The sequence below is a fragment of the Filicampus tigris genome, chromosome 7 (assembly GCF_054856515.1).
Source record: "Filicampus tigris isolate MCC_2025a chromosome 7, RoL_Ftig_1.0, whole genome shotgun sequence".
In the NCBI taxonomy this organism is placed as follows: domain Eukaryota; kingdom Metazoa; phylum Chordata; class Actinopteri; order Syngnathiformes; family Syngnathidae; genus Filicampus; species Filicampus tigris.
The window spans coordinates 12,144,246-12,169,696 of record NC_141223.1 but is presented as its reverse complement, the minus strand read 5'-3'; the positions used below and the strand labels follow the sequence as shown (position 1 = coordinate 12,169,696).

The following is a 25,451-nucleotide window of genomic DNA, read 5'->3' as shown; positions in this document are numbered from 1 at the left end:
GCCGGGCGGTATTCCACATGGGTTTTGAGGTCAAAGGGGCCCGACGTTGCACACGCGAATAGAGGACAGAAAAAAGCTCAAAAAGTAAGGAATAAGCCAGGAATAGACCACGGCAGTGGTTAGAATTGCAATAGCTGCCTTCTTTTATTTATTGCCATCCGATCCCACCCTTTCCTCAGACCATATACAAAAAGGAAAATGTATTAATTAAATAAATCAATAAATGGCATACATGACCACCATAACATAATTAACAAGACGTAAAAATAACATTTTCCCTACACAACCCCTATACAAATAAATACACAAAATAAAATTGCAACAACACTTTCCCAATACAATCCACAAAATACAACTTTGCTTCAATGAACAACTCAAGGTGCCATTGCACCACCAGGCATAGAAATCCAAGAATAACTTTAGTAAAAAATGGTTAACATACGATAAAAGTGCAGCTGCATGACAGCAAAAAGGTCTATTGAAAAAATATAAAATAAATGAACTTTGCATTTCTGCCACCATTTGACTTAGCCTAGAACTTATACCACCGACTCTTGGGGCTCTAATTTGACCCCCTTAACATTCTTCAAAACTGACCAACATTTGCATGCACATCAGAAATCGGTCTAATTGCGATACCATTAAAAAATGAAACCACAAAACCCCAAATTTCACTCAAACACGTCTAGATAAGACCTACATTGTGCTGAATGATTCTAGGAGAAAACTGCATTGCGATTATTCTGACGGATATTCGATTCTCTCTCTCTCTCTCTCTCTCTCTCTCTCTCTCTCTCTCTCTCTCTCTCTCTCTCTCTCTCTCTCTCTCTCTCTCTCTCTCTCTCTCTCTCTCTCTCTCTCTCTCTCTCTCTCTCTCTCTCTCTCTCTCTCTCTCTCTCTCTCTCTCTCTCCTCTCTCTCTCTCTCTCTCTCTCTCTCTCTCTCTCTCTCTCTCTCTCTCTCTCTCTCTCTCTCTCTCTCTCTCTCTCTCTCTCTCCTCTCTCTCTCTCTCTCTCTCTCTCAGCTTTATTCACATAACTATATAAATTCCTTTTTATCGTAGTGCTGATACAATTTCCGTCTCCAATACTTCAAACAAGCTCACCTCGAACAAGAAGTTCCGACTCTGCGCTCATGGTGTCGGCGGTGGTCTGGGCCTTGCAGCCGTACTTCCCAGCATGCTTCAGCAAAATGCTCCTAATCATCAAATCCACCGTGGATGACTGCTGCAAAGACATACAAGACAGACATGAGAAGGATCCGGAATGCGCTTGAAAGGAAACTATGCAATTCCTTTACAGCTTGGAGTTCAAGCTGCTGGAAAAAAAAAAATCATGTTAAATTCAGCCGCTCGTTCCTGGGCTTTTGCTGTTTTTTTTTTTCTTCCATTTTACTCTGGGAAATGAGAAGTGCCGTGGGCTGAAAACCCATGCAGGCTCCTTGCACGGCTGCTTAGCATCGATCCCGATTAAAATTGCAGAGCGTGCCTCCACCGCCAACAGGCAGCTGCTGCTCACTGTCGTTCAGTGGTGAGACGACAACTTGTCAGAACAGATGTGACTTAAGAATATGGCTTCTGCATTTCGTGCGTGGCACCAGAGGTGGGAGAGGGTTACATACTGTATGTAAGTCTCCAGTAACTTTCAAGTTTCAAGCAAGTCCCGTGGTACTGTAGCAAAAATCAAGCAAGGCAAGTCGAGCTCCCACCAGGGGTGAGTGTAGAATCAGACGTTTCGGGGTGCTGAGCTCCCGGCCCAGCAAGACAAATTTCACTATTTTGTACATTTGAACGCATTGTCATTACCACGTTCATCAAACACAGACAACATTATTGGGGATTTTTCTGTGACCAAACCATAAAGTCTGATAAAGGTTATTCAAACATTGATCCACAGCAAAAGAGGATTAGGTTGGATTTATAAAAAAAATAAATAATAGATAAGCGGAATACTAATTAAAAAAAAAATAAATAAAAAAAAATAACAACAACACAAATAGATAAATCAAGTTTAAAAAAGTGTTGCATCCAAACGTTATAATTTTTTAGAGTTAAAATAAATAAAAACATGTTAATGAAAATAACATCAATGGAAAACTAAAAAGGTATCCTAAAAACATGAAGCCACTATTTTTAAATCTAAAAGCACAAGGAAAATCCATAAAAGGTAGTGTTCCAATTAAAATATAACATGAAAAAATGAATAGAAGTTATTGCTTACTTTGGCTCGGACAGTCTGGATATACTCAAAGTGGCCGCCGCCTCCCTGCTGGAAGCTGATTGGCTTGTGGTTGAACATCCACTGGAAGCTGACGTCCAGCGAGGTGTCGTGAGTGGCCTTGCAGCTCAGCACCACGCTCTCGCCCACGGTCACCTCCACGCGACTCGGGCTCAGCTCCACGTGCATGGCCTCTGCAAGCACAAAGCTGCTGCACTGTCACCTCAGACGGACCGCCCAGCTTTTGGCTGTGACGTCATCAGCTTGTTGCTAGGCAGGGTTCGGGGGGCTCAATTACAAATGCCCCAAGGAAACAGTTAGCGTACGGCGGAAAATCTTCATAGGAATGCTTCCACGGTTGGACAGTTAGGAAAAGAGTTGTATCGCTGTTTTGATGTTTTACAGTGTTTTGCTCCTTTTTTTTACACTTGTAAAATGATCAAAAATGGAATATTCCAATTTATGACATTCAAACCTTTCTCTCTGAAATTTTATTTTTTTTCGAGATAAATTACAGAGTTTAAACAAAAATATTTAACAAGATTAACAAAAACTGCAATATTGTCCTCATATGACCAGTTTATTCTCTTACTAGTCTGGCTTTGTCAAAAAAAAAAAATTCATAATGAAGTACAACTTCAAAAAGACATAAAATAAAAAAATAACAATATTGTCCTCATATGACCATTTTATTCATATTAGTGACTAAAACAGAAAATTTTCCTCACAATCCTGTCGCGGGCCGAAATTACATTTTCATCCGACAAACCTGTTCTAACAATATAGGGAGCTCATGGTTTGGTTTTATCACGATATTGAAGTCACAGTATGATATTTATTGCAATTTTATGTGAAAGCCCACACACTCTAAAAATAATTTTGGTGTCAAAATTGGACCAATCCACTACTTGGGTCAATTTGACCCACCTTCTTGCGTTACTTTGTCCAATTATTATTTTACAATTGTATAGCATCCCGTGCTTCCCATCCCTCACCACATACACAATAATGGGGTTGAAGGAACACTCCACCCATGCTAAGATCATTTTCAAGGGCTTCAGGAGCCGCATGAACCGGTCAAAGAGCCGCAGGTTGGCAAGATCTTTTGTAAAAACTCTCTTAAAACACAAGTCGTACAGTTAAAATGGACAACATACATTATTTGTTCTATATAAATAATAATCGGATAAACTAAGTGAAATTGGCAAATTTCCAGATGAACTTTAACATAACATTAAGGGATAAAAAAGTGCAGCCTGCTGAAGTGTGTTGGGGCACTGCCCCACCTTGCCCCGAATGTGACAGACAATCATGGCGCCTGGGGCATCACTTACCTTTCACCCACAGCGTGGCCGTCATCTCGGCCCAGCCCAGCGGATTCTCCGCCCGGCACACGTAGTTGCCTTCGTCTGCTCGGCTGGCGTTGACAATCCTCAGAGTGTTGTTCCTCAACAGCATCATCCTGCCACAGGGAAACAACACTCATCACAATGGCTCCAGTGGAAAGGTTCTTGAGAAAACATGTAAAACATGGGTAAATAGAAGTTTGCAAAAAGGTTAAAACATTGAATACAATTCTACTATACTAGATAAAAAAAATAAACTGCTGTAACATTTAATTTAGTTATTCTTTCATGTACCACTAGAGCAGGGGTCACCAACTCCGGTCCTCGAGGGCACCTGTTTTGCAGGTTTTCAATCTCTCCCTGCTGTAACACACCTGATTCAAATGATCAGCTCATCAGCAAGCTCTTGAGAAGCCTGATAACGATCCTGGTCACTTTAACAGGTGTGTTACAGCAGGGAGAGATGGAAAACCTGCAGGACAGGTGCCCTCGAGGAGCGGAGTTGGTGACCCCTGCACTAGAGGGTGCCATTTTTAACATTGATATTTTGTTAAAGAAAGGAAAATGATAAAAATCAACAAATTATTCAATTAAAATGTACTGCACTAGGGCTGCAATTAAAATTATTTAAAAAAAATTGATTAATCTGTTAATTATTTTGTTGATTAATCGGATAAAAAAATATTTTTATTTCCACCGTTTCATTCAAAAAGAGTGCTTTTAAACTGACAATGCAGAAAAAAAAAAGATGTTTCAGTTATGGTTTTAGACCAAAACATGTTAGAAAATCGTCAAAAAAGTTGATCATTGATTACCAAAGTAAAAGCATGTCATGTCATGTCATCTTCCAAACCGCTTATCCTATATAGGGTCGCGGGGAGTTGCTGGAGCCTATCCCAGCCGTCAATGGGCGAAGGCAGACTACACCCCGAACTGGTCGCCAGCCAGTCGCAGGGCACACATAGACACTGTCACTGAGCGGGAATCGATCCCACGCTGCCCGCACACAACTCAGGCGTGTGTACCACTACACTATCAGCGGACTAAGTAAAAGCATATTTTTGCAAATCTCTTATTTTGATAAAATACTCGAGACTCGAGAAATCAGAATACTTCACTGGCGAGAGGCTGAAATTCCAAGGATTTGGACAATTTTAAAATAAACATGGTCTCTAAACAATTAATTGAATGATTCAATGATTAATCGATGATTATATAAATACAAATCATTAAGCATTTTGAGGCCCTTCAAAAGGCAATGAATTTGTCTGAATTGGATATCGGGGGAATCACAGCAGCTACCTGTGACACAGGCCGATCACCCAAAATAAATAGTTTTCTTGGTTCTTGCAAGGATGTTGGCTTCTGTGTACTTTTGAATGCATGATGTTGACGTTTGTGTATTTATAGCGTCGTTTCCAATGACTGAATGTTGACTTTAAAGCCTTTCAATACAGATAGATCAAAGGACAATTTAAATATGTTAATGAGGCTGACCTGCTGGCAATGTTGTGAGTCGGCTCGCATCTCCAGAGGATTTAAAGTGTAGATGTTCCTCGAGATAAAGACGACGCTAAAAACATTTCAGTCAGGAAAAAAAACAGTAAACGATATTTTGACTTTAACCGCTTTTTGCTTTAAAGGTCGAGAACAAAAGCGGTGAATCCGTCGCCTGACTATCAATTTGAAGGGGGTGGGGGTGGGCAGGAGGTTGTGTTGTGATTCTTTTTAAAGACCACAATTGCCTTATTTTACGGCAGTTCCTTTTCAAATCAAGGTACAGAGGAGCATTACACTCATGAATCCGCCTGACAAAGGCTGTCAAAAGCGAGTCTTGCATTTCACCACCACGTCCTCTGGGAAGGTGCCGAGTGTAATCGACAGGAAAAACAAACAGGTGAACATGCCGGGACTCGTAAGTAGCTGCTGAAGGACGGAGAAAACGCAACACTTGTTCTAAAATGGAGACAGAAGAAGTGGGGGACTCCAGTCATATGATTTGACTCCACTTATACTTAAAGGAGGCGTTTGAAAATTTCCAAAGTAAAAAAAACAAACAAAATATTCACTTATTTGGATGAAATTATGAAGCAACACATGAGACAGATAATGTATACCTGGCATATATTCTTTATCCTCTACATAGGATTAGGGGTATATATATATGAACACATATATATATATATATATATATATATATATATATATATATATGAACATATATATATATATATGAACATATATATATATATATATATATATATATGAACATATATATATATATATATATATATATATATATGAACATATATATATATATATATATATATATATATGAACATATATATATATATATATATATATGAACATATATATATATATATATATATATATATATGAACATATATATATATATATACATATATATGAACATATATATATATATATACATATATATGAACATATATATATATATATACATATATATGAACATATATATATATATACATACATATATATATATATATATATATATATATATATATATATATATATATATATATATATATATATATATATATATATATATATATATATATATATATATATATATATATATATGAACATATATATATATATATATATATATATATATATATATATATATGAACATATATATATATATATACATATATATATATACATATATATATTTCTTAATATTAAAGACATTATGTGATATTTTTTGGATGATTAAACATTAGAGCAGATCACAATGAACCATGAACATTGTAAATAAATCATCACAACGGGAAGATCGTATGAAGTTGCAAACATAAACGATCAATTTTTACTCTCGTATCTCACGCTTCCTCTGACAGTCCTCCTTCATTGGCTTCGCTGTAGCGTTTTTTTTTTTTACTCTCCTTTCCAGAGAGAAAAACACAGTTATTGGTAGTTGTGTCTTTTTTCTCTCTTGGGCGAGAAGATGAGAAGAAGCTGACATGCCACCGTTGATTAGATTTGAAAATAAAATGAAACATGAAAGGATCTTGCAGCAGCTTGCGTGGTTGCCAAGCGATCAAGTGTAAGTTCATCCTCCTATTTTTATTGACAGTTGTGTCCTCTTCCTCTTCTCGCTCTTATCCCTCACTAAATTCAGTTTAGTGAGCCAAACACGTTCAGTGCGAGACGTGGCATGGACGATATTGGTCGACAGTACTTTAGCCAATCAGGCCGCTGAATACAATGGCGGGGTTTGTATAACGTAAAAAACAGCATGCTGAATGCACTGTAAAAAATACAGTCACTTAGGACACATTACAGGTTTGTACGCTGTAAAAACCAGCATTCTCTATAGCACTGTAAAAAAATCTGCAATGTACTGAGACCGTAAGAGGTGAACCGCGATATAGCGAGGGCTCACTGTTTGCCTTAGTAGCTTGGTTCTTCTTTGAAACTTGAAGGTTAAGACTTAAGAATTTCTTATGACTTGCACTTGTGAATTACTCCCACCTTCTTCTTTTTCTTCTTCTTCTTCTAATGGAGTTTGATGGCAGTTGGCAAGAAAGTGTCAGGTGCATTACCAACACCTACTGGTACGGAGTACCAATCAGGTATGCCGCTAACCCCAGGACAGAAAAAATACAAATAAAAATAAAAATAACTATCATTATTATTATTATCATAATAATATTAATACTAAACAAATAAATACACCTAACATATAGAAGTTGGCAAGTTTTTCCATTTTTCAATATTTGTACTAAATCCAAATTCTACTCTTTGAAGGACAACATCCCATTATGCTTCAATGAAGGAACAAAAGATGTTTTTCCCCATCCTCGTCATCTATTTCAGGCTCGTGAGGCATCGTTGCCATTCAAATTAATTAATATTGTTTGGCATTTAAATCTACGTGGTGCCTCCCCTTCATCATGCGCGAAGCTGATTGAAATTGGCAAAGAGGAAGCTGGGAAGGCGTGACCAATCTTGACAAGAGCAATTCACGGGGCAATCTGCAGCGAGCAGACATTTTTCAAACAAGGGCATTAGGAAATTCACGTCCCCCACCCCACAAGGACGCTGACACACAGAGCCTAATTGGGACATGCAAACTGAGCCGAGCACAGGATATTTAAAGCAAAGAATCACAATATAGAAGTGACATATTTGAAAAAGGTGAAAGCTGCTACGGGTTTTGACGGCTTATTTACATATCAAATAAGGCATAGGTGTCACTTCATTCCAAGTTATGTTTGCACTCAGAGGGTCAATTATAAGTATGAAACAATTTTACAGCAGACATGTAATCCACTCATGATATAAAGTGTTAGATGCTGAGCCCTGCCATGAATAGTGAAAATCTGTGAGTAATTTATGCCCAAAAAGGTTTTGTTATTGCCTTTATATGCAACCAAATGGCGGCAAAGCATTTTTTATAGTAAACATTTATTATATATCTGAATTAATTGCAAGTATCAGTACTTCTACTTCTACTACTACTATCTTGAGGATAGGTACTTAAAATATCGATATTTGGGTATCAATACACCCATCCCTAGTTGAAGGCAGTCAGGTCGGCTATCCCTGCCGATGAGGTGTCCCTTATTTATTTTTCAGGGAGTTGGCAACCCTATTTGTGTATATGTGCTCTGTAATTGACTGGCGACCGGTCCCGGGTGTTCAAATAGGAGAGGTGACATTCAGCAGTAACGGTGAAGAATAATGGTTGCATTGATCCGGTTGTGTGCTGACAAAAAAGACATACCCATCATTGTCCACAAAAACACGGGATTAATACTTCATGTTTAAGCAACAAAAGGCTTGAACATTAGCGGAAATCCATGTTAATTATGCACCTTCATTAAGTCAGGACAGCTGTCAATGGTAGATACGCACGCCTTTTCGATTCACCCTGAAAAAAGAACGATGACCCTGCCGTCCATAAACCTCACGGCTCTACAAAGGCCAATGTCACAAAATCTTTGCCATAGTCAGCCTGGGTCAACATCTGAACACCGCCTTTGTTTCCAGATACAAATCACCATTATCACATGCTGGATCAGCACCGACCTTTTTAATGCGATGCCTATTGATTTCGTCCCAGCAGATTGACGGGAGCACGATGGATCCGTCTTCGGTTAGCAAAGTCCGGGTAACTTTCACGTGTCTGAAGCAGTGGTTCGTAAACATTTTACACCAAGTGCCACCTCAAAAAGACTTTGCTCTATAAGTTGAAAATATTTTTTCAGGAGCAATTTTCCAATTTTGTGGGACAATTTTTTGCAGGTTAATCCCAGGGTAATAAAGCGAAGGTTTTATTAGAATTAAAATATGACAATATAAAGAATGAACAAATGGTATTCTTTTTTTTCAACAGTTTTTGTTTCTCAAATTCACATTGTGAATAGCAGCAACCTTGACTTTCTTGTCTGGGAGCAAAGCAAAATTGAAAAGATGTGATCTGCTCTAATGTAATTTTGCAAACATTTATTGTGTAGACCTCAAAATCAAAACTCTGGACTCTGTTGTGAACGCAAACAAATAACATTATCTATATTTTATACTACATTAATATACTTTACATTATAACCCTATAGGCCACTCCTCCTTGCTGACAAACACAGTAATGGCAGTTAATTTATTTACAGGCTCTGTTTAACGGGTATGATGTTCTCTCCAAAGTCATTTAGCCCAGATGCTTATTAATTTGCCTGCTCTTTGCTGTTCAAAGATGTTCTCCGCTTTAATGCAGTTCGAGACGTCTGTAAAATGTGGACTTGATCACCCAAGCACTTCTGGTAATTACAGTGTTAAGCCGTGTCATTCTTAGGTTAGCTTCGCAAATAGCATGGCTTCTCCATCTTTTCTCGCCATCCCTTTGTGAGAATGATACTTGTCAGAAATGTAGCTTATTCACCGCCATGGAAGCAATGATTACTGGCTCAGGAGCGACCCCGCAACGTATTTTGCCGGACTAGTAGACAGCCAAGGCTTGTTGCTAGCTAGCTGGTGCAGCGCAAGTAGCACGGCGCTTGCTTCGACCTCCAACTACTAGCGGTGGGCGACATGAGCCCAGCAAAGCTTTTTGGGACCGTTTTAGTCATTGATTCTCAGGTTTTCTATACAGCGTGTTATGATGAGGCGCAAAATGCAAATTTTGCCTCACAAACTGTTATACAAAACTGCTTATTTTGATTCCCCATAATCACCAAAAGGGCACAGTCTATCAGTGTAGTCAACCCAAGCGTTAACACCGGATCAATATCTTCAAAAATAAATGTACTGATATAATGGTTCAATTAAAATGTAATGCACATAAAAGTTTTTAAAACATCTATTCTTCAAGCTTAAATGCAACGGCTCTAAATGCCCTTCAGGTGGATGCCCGGGAGTCCGCTCCGTCGATCCACCCCATTGCACACCACTTTCTTAACCATAACTTGAATTGTTGTCACTATGGCAACATGTGGGGAATTTTGCTATGCTTAGGCAGTGCCTGTTTTTGTAATTCGTGTCTTGAGCTGAAAGAAGGCAAACTCTGCTTTAGAGGTAAATTTCAGAACAGTTTTCTAACTCCCAGAACACTTGACTTTATCTCAGGTCAGATAAGAGCCCGATCGCTCGTACAACTTTTCCTGCGGCTGCCACAGAAAAATAGATTTGCAGCTTTGACGAATGCCTCTGAGGTTTTATCGGGTTCAGATGAGCCCGAGTCATTAATCATCATTTTATAGGCCGCTACACTCCGCAAAGCCAAAAGCCATCCTTCAGCAGCGACGCAGAGTTCAAACAACAGCCCAATTCCCTCTTCTCACTTTTTTTAAGAGATGAAATATTTCTATTAAAATGACCGCATCAAAGAACTTGGACACGTTAGCGGTGACACTCCTGAGGATTTTGATCATTAAGCAAGGCAGAATCTTGGCGGCTAAACATAAAGGTCCTGACGCTGATGGATACACATTTTTACAACGTCGCTCACTTTGATTGACAGAGCCCGACGGATGCTCCTGGTGAAAGGATGATGCCTCAAAGTGCAGGAGAGCTCTGGATGCAATCGTAGGCTCCAAGAGGGGGGGGGGGGGGCTGTCGGAAGGACTTGCGAAGATGTTTTGTTTCGCACTGACACTTCATTTCAGTCACACTAATAAAACTGGCACGCCTCCTAAGGCCCTCGCCGTGGGGAGAACGCTTTAAAAAATAACGATGTGAAAATATTGCGAGAGGCAAACTTTTCACGACTTCATGAATATTTTAACCCCGGGAAATAAAAAAATAAACTTTTATGCTTTTAAACATGCAAGTTTGGAGCTCTCAGATATTGCTATGAAAACAGTCAGTAAACAATTATTGGTTGGTATAGCCGTGGTTATAGTGTATGTGCTGTACAGCAATAGCGGGAAGTCACAAAGTACAAGATACAGTGCAGTTTCACTTTCTATAATTATATAATATCGATATTCCCCTTTTGAATTGAATTTTAATGGTTGGATGCATGGATGCATGGATGGATGGTTGGATGGATGGATGGATGGAGTCAGCTGGGTTGGTGTGTTGGAGTGTTCGCTTCCCCTCCATGGTCCTTGTGAGTGTATACATTTTATATTTCTGTGATTCATGAGTGTGTTTTTTTTTTTTTCCATTCGTAATTTGAAAAACTGTTGGAACACTTCCAGGAACCACTCTACATCATGCACTACTTTTATAAAAAACATTTACAACATAATAAGGTATTAATGTTGAAGAGACTTTAAATTGTCCAACATTAAATATCTGATGACATAATCAGATTATGCACATTCATAAATGAATACATTGAAATATTAAAGAATAGATTTGGCCACTGTGACACAATGATGCATTATATGCTAAGTAGTTATGCAATTAGTTAATCCCTTAAATCATTGCCCCTCCCATCTCCCCCCATAAAATCATGGCCCATCCAAACGTTTCCCTGTCAAATCCTGTAACATGCATGTGTCGCCTACCTTTTACTGGGCTGTATCCTCCTGTCCGCTCTCCTCCACGTGATCCGCGGCTTGGGCGACGCCCGAGGTTTGCACTCGATGGAAGCGTCCTTGCCCAGCGTGGCGATGACTCGCACCGGATTGGGCACAAAGATGGGCGCCGACGCTGTGGGGAGGATATAATGCATGAAGCAGCAACAGGGTTTTGGTCAAACAGTTGTTTGAGAAATGCAGTTTACTTTATTATACAATACTTACTTTTACTTACTTTCCCCCCCCTTGCATTCAACAAATACTCAGTTGTTAAAAATAACTACAACTAATACTAAAACTAATTAAAAAAAAAAAATCAAGTCAAACAAAGCATTAAAAAAAAGATGGAAAAAGTAACAAACTTGCCTAAAATTAATTACAACTAACTGAATTTAAAAAACAAAAGTCAAAGTGAAATAAAAACTATAATGAAAATCTCAAACTAATATGACTCTGTTTATGTACGCGAGAAGAAATGAAGGCGAAATTGTGAAGTGGGGCATCATCATCATCATCATCATCATCATCATCATCATCATCTGTGTTACACATCAAGGCCATCTCCGGGCTGCGAGGTTTTGTCAGCCAGCATTATTCAAATGCTGAGTGACGCTTTCCAAGTGACATTACACACAATGACAATCCAATCCCAGCCGTAGCTCAAGGCTGACCCGGCTCCACCACACACTCCAGCCTTCCGGGCCGCAGTGGCGGACGCGTGCTCGCCTGCTCTGGTGTTTGTGTGTCTTAATCAGAGTAGGAGCATAGCCGGCTGACGCCAACACTCGCCACCAATCGGCCTCACGGCACACGCTGATGTGGCCTACATGGCCAGGCGACTGCCAGCCTCGAGTGATCGCTCATCCCCGGGCTATTAGCCATGTAATCAGTTCCGAGGTTTGTACGGGGACACCACCAGATCCGAAATATCATTCGTCCTCGTCAGGTCTTTCATTCAAAGTTTCATTCAAGTTTTGCTTATGGACAGTGTGACACAGTTCATGAATAACAATTAACCTGTAGTCATTCGCACTAGTCCAGCATTGGATCCAGGGACCTCTTACTGGAGGACAGAAATCTTTCCATGGACCCCCTCATAATCCAACAAAAGGAACAATATGCCATAATTTAAAACAGATTATCTGACAATAGAAGAGGGAAATCTAACTTGGCAATATTTCTTAAAACAAGTAAATAACAAGTAAATATAACCTTTTATAGTCACAGCAGAGAATTTTGTTCTTCCACGGGGGGCGGAACAAAAACTAATTGAGAAGCACCGTCTTACACAAAAACTGCCTTGTAAGATAAAATCTTAAAATTAGACAATGAGCAATCATATTTTGCCTTGGTCTAGATTTACCAATGTCAATTAAACGCAACTAAAATGCGTGATTTCAAAAGTTGTCGTTCTCAAGAAAGAAGTTAGGACAAATACATAATTTGTTGAGAGTCAAGTCCTAAAATGATGTTCAATGTTAAACAAGGAAAGAAAATAATATTTTGAAAAGTGAATTTAAAGGGGAATTAACCCCAAAATATCCTTTACAGTAATATGTTCTATGCGCCTTCAGTAGTCCAAACATGGCATTCTGATTAATATTGCGTTTGTGGAACATGCATTAAGCAGCAAAATCCACCCACTTTTAGCCATCACAAGGGGTGGCCATTTTTGCCACTTGCTGACATCTGAAAATGACATCACAGTTGCTCAGGGCTCAGGTAATGACCAATGATGGCTCAGCTTCAGAAAACAAGTCAGCCATGAAAAAAAAAAAGAAATGCCTTAAACACCTCCTCATGATATTGGCCGCGTCTACTAAAATGGTTAGTCCCTGTTAATCCTTAGTTAGATTAAAAAGATGATTAAATTATATCTCTGAAATGAAATTATTAATAAATATAATATAAACAATATTTGGTTCAATTTTCATGTTTTCTACCCCCCCAAAAAAAGACTTAGGCCATTCTTTTAGGAAGGTGACAAAATGCATGTTAAATGATATGACATAGTCAAATATGGACAAAATAGTTTGAGAACCACTGCATTATAGACAACCGTAGACTTTTTGATGAAATGTGTGGAGTCTCTCACATTTCATTAATCAGTTAAGATGTGAAAAAATGGTAGTGTGTGTGTGTACCCTGCTTAGAGAGTCAACATTTTGATGAAAAAAAAAACATCAACCCGAAAAGGGGCTTTTGATTCCCCCAAATGCCACAGATTCCCCTTCATAAAGGGCATGCCACGCTGACAGTAAATCAAAGCATCCCTCGGGGGAACGCGAAGGGGAATGGGTGTCACCAGCTGCGTTCCAGTATAGAAGATGACAAGGAGAAAATGGCGCATCAACAACACAGCGCAGAGGACAGCCTGAGCGAAGCCTCGTGGACACCGAGCACCAGTTGGCCTTCAGGTCGCACGTGAATGCGGGCTGCGCTCATGTAGTCGCTGGATTAAAGTCGCAAAGGGCATCCGAGCTGATTGTGATGTAGACCTTTGCTTTGACTGTAAATAAATACATTAACTAAACGCTAAAACCGCACGAATGGGCTCATTAGACTCCTTCAAACTGAAGTAAAAGCAAAAGGAAATGCTCCAAATAATTAATATGTTATAATAATGTTTACATTTGTAAAACAATACAATCCAATTACCATAGAAAACTGCACCGTGTTGTTTCAATTCAAAGTGGAGTTCTTGTAGGCTAAAATGTGGACGTTTTTAGGCAGACACATAACAGCACAGGACAGCGGTTCTTTTTCAATGTCATGCCTTGTTATGCCTTTTCTGACCGCACACGAGTGTTTCTACCGTGCTTCACGAACATTGAGTGACTTTGAAAACTTTGCTTCTGTGCAGTCGTGTGACTGCCTGCCTCCATTTCATTGGCGAAACCCAGTCAACGCCGCTTGTGATTCATTGGATTGCACAAACACAGTCATGTGACGAGGCAGTAGCCTCTCTGATGGAAAAAATGAATAAACGGCGCAAACAATAATAGATAATTACTATTTAAAATAAAGTCTGGAATGTAGCTCATTTTAATGGGCGAAAATACTGCTTCATCTTAACAAAACTATTAAACTCTGACGTACATTTTATCAAAAAAGTTACAAAATGTAACAGAGTTATTGCATTGCTACCCAAATCTGCCTCCGTAGTCCATCAAACCTAGGCTACATCATTATTTAAAAGTCAAACATTTGCTGTTTTTTTTGCTCAGGCCAAAGCCATGTCAAATATGAAAATATTATTATATATTAAATAGGAACTATGTTGACGTGAGGGGAGGAGCTTCATTTAGATAGATTTGTTTAATACGGGAGGAAAAGTACTTCTTGTGGTGTATATATGCAATTGCAAACCTTTTGGTGGACTTCCACTATTTGTGGCAGACCTGTTCCCTGTCACCCACTACACTGTAATTAAAGCGGAAGTCAACCCAAACATATTTTTTTCAAGAATATGTTCCCAGCAGGCCCACTAGAAACACAGCATTCTGATTAATTTTAAATTTGTGGATTATAAATTAAGCAGTAAAATGCACTCGTTTTAGCCATTTCTGGGAGCGGGCATTTTGTCTTCTGTCAAATGAAAATGACATCACAACTGTTCACAACGACCAATCAAGGCTCAGATTCAGAAAACTGGTCAGCTGTGATTGGCCGTTATGAGCAGTTGTGATGTCATTTTCAGTCGACAGAAGACAAAATGGCCGCCTCCTCTTAATCTTAAGAGAATAAAGTACAATTTTCCAAGATGACATTGAAGTTCAAATGTAACAAGGGAAGAAAGTTATATTTTATTTTTAACAATTACATTACAAAAATACAACTTTATGCTTTATTTTGCCAATATTGTGCTTTTTCTTCTGGAAAAGACACTTTTAGTCTGAAAGAAATAAGACTATATTCTCCCCCCAAAATTTGTCTTTGGTCTAAAAAAAATGACTTTATTTCTGTAATCTAGTGCTGTCAAGCAATTACATTTTTTTAAACTAATTAATCGCAAAAAAAAAAAAAAAAAGTGAAGACACTTTTGAAACACCATCAAAAACATTTTTAGGGACACATAAAGCCATCTCTGATTACAATTTGCTGTTGATCAGTGTTATCATTCAAGCCTGTTTTCTCAAACGCTCTGCTTTACTTGGAGGTCCATAATGGTGTCATAATAAAAAGGTTTAAAAAAGTGTGTCATAAAACAAAGAAGTGCTTACCTAAAATTTTTAGTTCAGCGTTGGAGTAAACGGCGCCGTACTTATTTTCCGCCACACACTGGTACATTCCCGAGTCCACGGGCTGCAGCTTGTGCATCGAGAGCTCGCCGTTCATGATCTCCACTCGACCCTGGAACAACAAAGAAGAAGCCGAAGAAGAAGAAGAAGAAGAAGAAAAAGAAGAAGAAGTGGCTGTTTGACGATGATTCATGGCGACTTTCAGCACCTTTTCAGGTTCTTTCAGCAAAAAGAAGAAGAGGCAAGGCGCTTGTACCTGGGACGTCAAGGGCAAACCGTTACGCAGCCAGCGATAGGTAGGCCGGGGCCTCCCTGTGGCCTTGCACTCCCACTGGAGCTTCTCCCCACTATCCAGCTGAGTGTCATTAATCATTCGCACCCACTGTGGCAGCGCTGAAAGAGAGAGCAGAGCGAGAGTGAGAAAGAGCAAGAGGAAAAAAACAATAAGTAGAATCACTGAAATGTCCCTAATGTGGTCTACATCCTGTTAGGGTGTTGACTTTTTGCGCTGACATTTTGCTGGCTTTGAGCTCACTTATCCTCAATCAGAGTACATATTCAAAATTCAACAGTGTCTTTCATATCATAAAGGAATACCGTATATTCAGCAATATCATTTTGGAGCTCTGGAATAATCTAAGGGTTGACTTGGAGTAAGCCACAAGAAGGAGTCATGCTATGTTGCCTATGACAAAACTCTTCTAAAGTGTGCATTTCCGCTTAACAATGCATATAATTTATTTGTGAGTGACCACGCAATCTTATTGTCTGAATGTATTAGTAGAATTCTTCCAAGGAGTTGGTAAAGTGCGCTCGTAAAATGTAGGCTAAATACTAAAAATATATCATTTTTTCCCATAATGCCTCACAGGGTGCTGGTTTTTACGTTTTTACAATACAGTATATAATAACGTCCTCGCCGGGTTTACAATAGTTTGGGATGTGTCATTATGGTTAGTTTTTAATTCGTTTTAACTTTTGTTTTTTAAATTCAGTTAGTTTTTATGTTTTATTAGCAGGTTAATTTTGATTTTATAATTAATTTAGAAAATATTTTGTTGTAGTTTACTTATTGTTAGTTTTAGTATTATATTAGTTTTACTTTTTCAACATATATGGTGTACTTATCAGGCGCAAGATAAAAAAACTTCACAAGGTAATGTGTAATTAAGTAAAGTACAATTCTCAAACAACTGTTTGACTTTCCTTCTTCTGTACAGAAATACAGCAATATTAAAATAAATACATTTAAAATGAACTCAGAAAGCTTATGTTTATTAATAGACAAAAAAACGATGGACGTTTTCGCTAAAATTATTTTTAGTTTTGCAATGTAGTTTCAGTTAGTTTTTGTTTTTTCAACAGCGTCTCTGTTTTTATTTTTATTTCGTTAACGAAAATATATTTTCCATGTTTGTTAGTTATTTCCTGACTTTTTGTTAACTATAATAACCTTGTTTCTCACATAGGAGGATGATCCTTGATATTGTGGCAAAAAGAGTGTTGACCGGGATCCAAAAAACAGATTTTTCTTTTTACTGCAATAGCTTGGGTTAGCTAACCTTTCAAATTAATGTTTTTTTGCTTTTGGCGTCAATCAACAATCCCTAAAAGTTGGGAAGATTGTTTGCAAACTATCACAGCTTTAACATGGAACATGTATACTAAATTACATTTTACTTCAAATATCTTGCATATCATTTGAAATGAATTATTTATATATTCAAATGCAGAAATTTTCATTCTATACTGTACATATTCTTGCAGGATTTCTTCTTTCCTGTGACCCATCTTTTACACCGCTACTTCCCTCCAGAAGGCTACAAGAAATGTACGCTTTATGCGCACTTCTTTTCATCTGGAAGTCTCTGTCTAATGTATCTGCTGGATGCATTTTTCAATGTGTGACCGTATATTCATGAGATTATAAAATTTACAAGGACTTTTCGCTGGAGTCGGATCGTTCATCTTGCGTGGGAGCGAGAATATTAATCAGCCACCAAGAACTGTGCAACCATCGTCAGCCTGCCCCTTCCTTCTTTTAGGTTAATCTTTCAAGGCCTTTTTTGTATTAAACTTTTTACTCAGTTATATTAATAATGCACAAACCACAAAGGCTAATCTACAGAAATGAAAGGGATGTAAATTACTTCAAAGAAAATTAAAGATGGAAGCAGCTTTTTATTTTCCCAAGACAAATCCTTGAAATGTTCAAATTTTGATGTCATGCTACGCCCGCACAAGATGGCTTTGGCAAAACAGTTTGGAAATTTCACAATGCACGGCATTGCTAGGACAATGAGGTCAATTCGCGAGTGTGAGTTCGTCAAAGGACGAGCCCTAGTACTCGCCCAAAATGGCTGACTTCTTGCTCAATTTCAGGCATTGGACTATTTCATGTGTCTAGTTATGTTAAGCACGTGTCAGTTGGTAAAAATGTTGTCAAGAGGCTAATTTTTCTTACTTTCCAGGGTGCGCCATTGAGAGAGACTTTGATGCCATGGACTGAACTGGTTAGATGGTGTGAGGGAAAAAAAAAGCTTGGCAATTTCGCATTGTCCATCCATGATTTTTAAAACATGATAGATCGGATCTCTCTAGTGGTGTGTGAAATAATCACTAAATAAATACATACTGGTGTACTAGAAATCAAGAAATGTTTGGAATTAAGCAAAATGGCTACATTTCTCTTGCCTTTCCCTTTCTCAGTCATGATTTTGTGGTTCTATAGTTTGAGGTGTCACAAAAGCAAAAAAATCTTAGCGTCAAAGTCAGTGTTCTGATTTGACGTTTGTTTATATAAAAAGTTTGTTTTTTCAGCTTTTTGGTGTGAAACCAGTGTTTTTGATGAAACTAGCCCATGTTTTATTGCTGTTTACTAAAGAACTGATAAAGTCCAGTTTTCATTTTGGTGGCTTAATTTATTACTTTGTCACTCAACTCATTATTCTTTGAGTCTTGAAAGATTAGTCAAAATGCTCTTAAACATTGTGAACTTGTGAAAAATTGCTACGTTTTTGGTCCAATTATCCATCCATTATCCAATCCACTCATCCTCGAAAGGGTCACGGGCGTGCTGGAGCCTATTCCAGCTGTCTTCGGGTAGTAGGCGGGGCACACCCTGAACTAGTTGCCAACCGATTGCAAGGCACACAGAGACAAACAAACATTCACACCTAGGAGCAATTTAGAGTGACCAATTAACCTACCATGCATGTTTTTTTTAGGAACGTGGGAGGAAACCGGAGTACCCGGAGAAAAGCCACACAGGCACGGGGAGAACCCCACACAGGAAGGACAGGGCCGGGATCGAACCCGCGGCCTGTGCACTGTGAGGCAGACGTGTTAACCAGTCGATCACCATTCCGCCCTGGTCAAATTATATCACCCCAAAAGGCAATTAATTTGTTGAGAATGATTGAAATAACATTTCAAAGTTGTCTTTGCTGTTCCTGGTGATCTGCCCCTAATAAGTGAAGCTCAATATAGTTTCCCCCAGTGACATGTTTTTTATGATGCCAGTGTGATTGCTACATTAGGTGTGTTCACTAATGCAATTCCGGGTTGCCATTGTTACCATTGTTGTCTATTCCCTGCATACACTGCAATTTCAGTAACACACAATGTTGTTGCTTGATTGCTCCTTCATAGCCAGGAATGCCCAAGTCACATTGAAAGCCCAAAGTATCAGATGACCTCAACGAAATTACTTTTCGCCACAACAAGCTGGGGCTCCTTTTCTCTTTGTGTTGTCAACCGAATCAAGGCGGCAGCGCGGGACCTTGGAAGCGCGTCCCGCTAAGGCTGCGGCACTCCATTATGTTGGCGTTGTGCGCGTGGCACGGCTGGAATTGGGTGGCGTCCCTTTATGATCTCAGGCAAAACAAGTAATGCAACATTCCAACGGTAGCATTTTCCTCAAGCAAAGTCTTAAAGAAGACATACTATGCATGTTTTCAGAATTGGAAACATCTGCCAAATGACTTAGTTATATGTTTTTGACATTCTTTGGTCAAAATACATAAAGAATGAAGAATTGGAGCACATTTAATATCCACTTGAAATCATTTGGTCATGCAGATGCATGAGCCACTGCTCACCCAGACCCTTCTACTCCAATGCCGAAATTGTTTTGTTACCATGATGGACCTCGAGGGGCTGTGACAATGCGATAGCTGCTACTAATAGAAATAAAAATCCCAATATTTTCACTCGTGGAGGCAGCGCTTCATCGTCAAATTGCATGTCAAGAGAAACACTGACAACCTTAACCAGCTCAAAAAACTTGATTTGGGTAGGTGTTGCGTATTTAAAGCTCTGACTTGAAAATGTCAGATCTTCATCCAGCCAAGCCTTCAAGTCATGGGGAGAAAAAGCATATCTATTACAGAGTTGAGAGCCCAAAGTCACATCCCTCAGCCTTAGTCTTCACAGTACACCTAACCTTAAAAAAATGAAAATGAACCTCTATTATATAACATAAATACAAACTACATTTTCTACCAACACAATGTAACTTTTTTTTAAAGCTCATCTACAAATCACCTGACCCATCTGTACATTTTAAAAATCAGATGTTGCCCTTGAGCTCACAGTTTTGCCCACCCACGTTCTAAAATAAAACCGCCAACTAATTTTACGACGGTAGTTAGCAATATTTTCTTATCTATAATTACAGTTTTCCTGACACTGGTCTTCTCTCAGCTTGTAGCTAAAAATAAATCTTGCCACCAGTCAAGAAAATATTGTTGGCAACTGCCCAGCGTTTCCGCTAAGAGCTCATGAAAAAGTTAATAGGTCTTTACAGGAGCGCCTGGCCCCTTTTTTTCCAGGAATACGTATGGCCTTTGGCACAGTGATGATAACCAGAGTTCGTGTCAGGTCCGGATTTCATGAAAACGGGCAGCAGTTTGATGTTTTCTAAGTGATGATTATTGACGGAGCTCATCCCATCACAAGACTCAAATGAGAGTATCATCGAAACATACATACAGTAGTATTTCAGTCATGTTTTTCGGTCGAGGAATTACCAAACTGCAAAAACTGAGTATAAAAACAAAAAAAGTAAGTAATTGACAGATATATTTGATTTAAGGAAATTCTGAAAATAAAAGAGGAAAACAGGACTTTTGATTTATTGATTGATTTGGCAAGATCCCTTAAACAAGTAAACACAGCTAGTCTAAACAAAACCCAAATCTCTTAAAACTAATACCACAGCAAGATTATCAAGGAGAAAAACACTTGAAGCAAGTGAAATGTGCTTACAAGGCCCTGTCAAGAAGAAATATCTTGGCAGAAAAAGGACACACCCTTTTAGAGTTGAAATATTTATTTATAGTTTATGACACTTTTAAGCAACTGATATTTGAACACAAACAGTAGCAACATATTTCTCACAGTCATATATACGTTTTCCTATGTGAGGAACTGAGACAAGCCGAGCCGTTATTACTTTGCAGACGTCCATGTACAGTTTTGATTGAAATGATTAAGAAAGTGTGACAAAAATTGTTAGACGATTTTTAAGTCTATCTAATTATGTCATTAGTGTATGTTTTTAATAAGTAAAATAGTATAGTGTGTTATTTTTATTTTTATTGTAATTTTTTTGTTGTTATATTTGGGAGGGATGATCAAGACTTACTGTAGACTTGGAGATGTCCCTTGAAAGAGGTGCCACCCCTCGGGTTCTCGGCTTTGCACTCATACGTCCCCGAGTCCTCTAACTGGATGTTGGGGATCTCCAAAACGGCCTGAGACTTGCGTAGTCTAGCCTTTTTCGGGATATTGCCGTTGATCTTCCTCCATGTGATTGTGGGGACCGGACTGTGAAGAGAAGTGACAATATAGTGTGCCGTCGTCCTGATTTTTTTTTTTTTTTTGCACATTTCTCACACTTACATTTTTAAATCATTAAACCAAATTTTATATCTCACAAAGAAAACACAAGTGAAATATAGAATGTAGTTTCTGAATGATGATGATTACATTTATTAACAAAGGAAAAATAAAAATCAGCAAAAATAATTTCCCTGAACCAAATAAATAGTTGTGCGACCCTTGGCAGAAATAACTGAGTTTTTTAGTAATACTGCAGGGTTTCAAGATTGAACTGCCTGTGTAAGATCATACCACAGCATCTGTATTGGATTTAAGTCCCGCCTCAAGAGCCTGAGGGCACAAGCTCAAGGCTGGATATTTGCCTGCAGGATTTCTAGCAGACAGCATAATTCATTGTTTCATTAATCACAGCAAGTCGTCCAGGTTCTGAATGAGCAAAGCAGCACCAGACCATCACAAAGCCACCATCATGTTTGACTGTTGGCATCATGTTCTTTTCATCAACAACACACCTTCCAAAATGTCAAAACTTTTGTCTTGTCAGTCCACAGAACTTCTCTCCCAAATTCTTGGGTATTATCAACTTTATCATATTCTCCATGTTTCTTGGCAAATACATAACAGAGCTTTGGGTTCTTTTTTGTCAGCAGTGATTTTTGTCATGAAGCTCTCCCATGGATGACATTTTTGCACAGGGTAGTTCTTATGGTTGAGTCATGAATTTAACAAAGAAGAAGCCTGCAGTTCTTTGGATGTCGTTCTGCAGTAACTCTCGACTGTGGTTTGCTCGAGTCCCAAAGCCTTGGAAATAACTTTGTAACCTTTTACAAACTATGCGATTTCAATCACTTTAATTTTCACAGTTAATCTTGAATTTCTTTCAACTGCGGCATAATATGTTACTCTGGGAGATTTTGTAACTTTCTTTATTTTGTCTGAAAGGTACCATTTAATTGATTTCTTGATTTTAAAAATCAGTTTGTAATCAAGGCCAGTGAAATTGAACTCAGCTTTCCAGAAACTGTGGTTAATTACAGTAAATTCATGATTCAAAATGAGGGCAATTACTTGTTCACATTGTTGGTTGTACATAGTAGGTTGTTATTTTTTTGTTCCTTTACAAATAAAATAATTTGCATTGTTTTTGAGAGCTGTTCAAATTGCCTGAATGAGCCAAAATAAAAATAAAAAAAGAAATCACTGCACTGTACGTAAATATATGATGAGCGCAGTTTACAAACTATCATTCAGATGTGTTTAAGAAACAACAATTGTGTGCCGATAAGTATCCAAGTGTTGTGTTGTGTTGTGTTGATTGAGTGATTAATCGAATATATCAAAACGCATGCTGTCACTCGTGTTCTTCTATGACAACTGGATGTGACGGCAACGCTACACCAACCTCCAGTGAACACATCAATCACCAAGTCACATCTTTGGGCAATCACAAGGACATTTTATTTTATTTTTTTTTAAATCAGAGTCTGTAGGGGGGGTTATTTTCGTTTGTGAAACAGCTCATCAAATACATTGATTTGTTTCAACACGCATTTGTGACTGACCACTATGGTGCATTATGTGATTCGAACAATCAGGTTAGAGGGGCTACAATTTGATTTGTCTAGAGCAAGGGTCTCAAACTCTGGTCCCCGACGGCCGCTTTCCTGCATGTTTGAGATGTTTCCTCCTTCCACCACACCTGGTTCAAATGATCATCATCGTTATCAAACCTCTGCGGAGCTTTCTGATGAGCTGAACATTTGAATCAGAAATGTTGGAGGATAGAAACATCTAAAACATGCAGGAAAGCGGCCCTTGAGGACCGGAGTTTGAGACTCTTGCTCTAGAGGTTAGAATTAGAGAATGGTTTAGGGCAGTTGGGGTTAGGAGATTTGGGTAAGGTTTAACCATAATTGTAACTCTGTTCATTGGTAGCACTTTAGGATTCGGCGGGCGAAGGTTGGGTTTGGCTAAGAGGTTAGGGTTGGTGTTTAGGATTAGGATTACAGTTAATGAGTTGGGTTAGGGTTCTCGTCAGGGAGCTGGGGTTATTTTAGGGGCCTAAAATTGTGTTAGGGTCTAGAATTGAAATTAGGTTTAGGGGGTTAGGGTTCCGAATTCTGGTTAGGAAATTTTGGTTAGGATTAAGGTTGGGTTTGGGTTTAGCACTGGGCTTTAGGATTATGGGTTAGGGTTTGGGAGTTGGTCTTGTTGTTGAAGTCAATTTAACCACGAATCCTCTGCTAAAGATTGGAGGAAATTGTCCAAGACACCTAAGGTGGTACACTTTATTTATTCACCTCAGTTATTCCTGTGCAGATGACATCCCAATTAGCATTCCGCACAATTGCACCTTCAGAATTGCCCCGTGATTAAGGCAAGGCGTCGACTCCATGCTAGGCTTGCCAGTGAAGGATGGCTTTGATTCACTTGATTAAGGTCCACATATTGTCTACCTGCTACTCGTTTTCTTTTCTTTTTCAAAAAGATCCGTCTCTCAGACACATTAAGCGGCCGCCTCAAGAGCGCAGCCCGCTGTTATAACAAGCCACTCCACTCCCGCCTGCCGCTGAACGCCAAGGCCCTCACCATTCTGGACCCCCCGAGGGTGAACAACCAGCTGCCAAGATGCGTAGAGTTTGATTCCCCTTGGGGTCAGTTAAACTAAAAAGTGAGTGGGCTGCTGTATAGCAATTGGACTGAAAGTATCCAAAACGTTTCATGGCGCAAGTGCAAGAAAGTGGGGAGACGAAACTCTCTGAACCAATGCCACTTTTTCTTGGAATGAAAAAAGCGCCGTTTCAACTTTGATCCTTCCATCCGTGCATTAATTTTCTACTGCGTTTCCTCTTCAAAAGCTGGAGTCCCTCCAGGTTGACTGCAGACTACACCGTGGATTGGTCGACAGTCAATCACAGCACACATATGGACAGACAATTATGTATTCCTCCGCAAAAATTGTAAAAACCACAGCCATTACTGTAGTAATTTGAAACTGATGAGATTGGTATTTGGAGCGAAATTTGTAGACCGGTGTCAGAAAACTAGGATTAAGCTTGGTAATCTTTTGGGGCTGCTTTGCTACATCCGGCACATAGTGTCTTGATTCTACAGTATATAGTGTGCAATGAAAGCTCAAGACATTATGGAGCGAAATATAAGCCTCATTGTCAGAAAATTTGAAGCATGGAGAAAGCTGGGTGGTGTTCTGGGGCTGCTTTGCTACAACCGGCACAAAGTGTCTTGAATACACGCAGGGTGCAATGAAATCTCAGGATCAGGAAGATATTCTGAATGAATTGTATTGCTCAGTGTGAAACATAGAGGAGGCTCGGTTGTAGTCTGGGGCTCACAGTTTTGGTCTTGAACACAACATGATGTCACCAATAATGAGGCCAATCACGGTCAGCATCTTTTTACTCTGGTTGCCAGTGTCCATTGGGATCAGCAGGAAAACAGAAGGGCGTCCCTAACTTAATTCCCGACGCTATTCTAAGGACCGTCACTTCCTTCATTGAAAAGTCACCTGTCTCAACTAACTGGAAATTGCTTTCTGGTGGAAAGTTATCAAGCAGAATTGAGTTTATTAAGGAGAGAGCCAGGCACAGCTGCTGGTTGTCTTTTTTCAGACAGAATTTTCAGTCCCCAGCGTTGCGATGTTTGGGAAGTAACTCTGTGTAATGAGCGACGCTGATTGGAATCTAGGTAAACGGAGATGAGGTTTTCAGTGATTTATTTTAGATTAGAGACACTGGATGACAGACAGACATGAATAATTCATGCTGACTAATTATAAACA

The 25,451-nt window shown here is 38.9% G+C and overlaps 1 protein-coding gene across 2 annotated transcripts in view; it reads right to left on the bottom strand.

The window, feature by feature from the left end:
* The window catches only part of cntn5 (contactin 5), a 149,439-nt gene that overhangs the window by 29,643 nt on the left and 94,345 nt on the right, over positions 1-25,451 (bottom strand). For both annotated transcript variants that reach the window (XM_086035500.1, XM_086035499.1), the window contains exons 9-15: positions 21,456-21,637; positions 16,065-16,201; positions 15,791-15,920; positions 11,556-11,700; positions 3,550-3,677; positions 2,219-2,409; positions 1,105-1,225 (exon numbers count right to left, since the gene is read on the bottom strand). In XM_086035500.1, the coding sequence (XP_085891626.1) occupies positions 1,105-1,225; positions 2,219-2,409; positions 3,550-3,677; positions 11,556-11,700; positions 15,791-15,920; positions 16,065-16,201; positions 21,456-21,637 (1,034 nt within the window). The remainder of the gene's footprint in view (positions 1-1,104; positions 1,226-2,218; positions 2,410-3,549; positions 3,678-11,555; positions 11,701-15,790; positions 15,921-16,064; positions 16,202-21,455; positions 21,638-25,451) is intronic.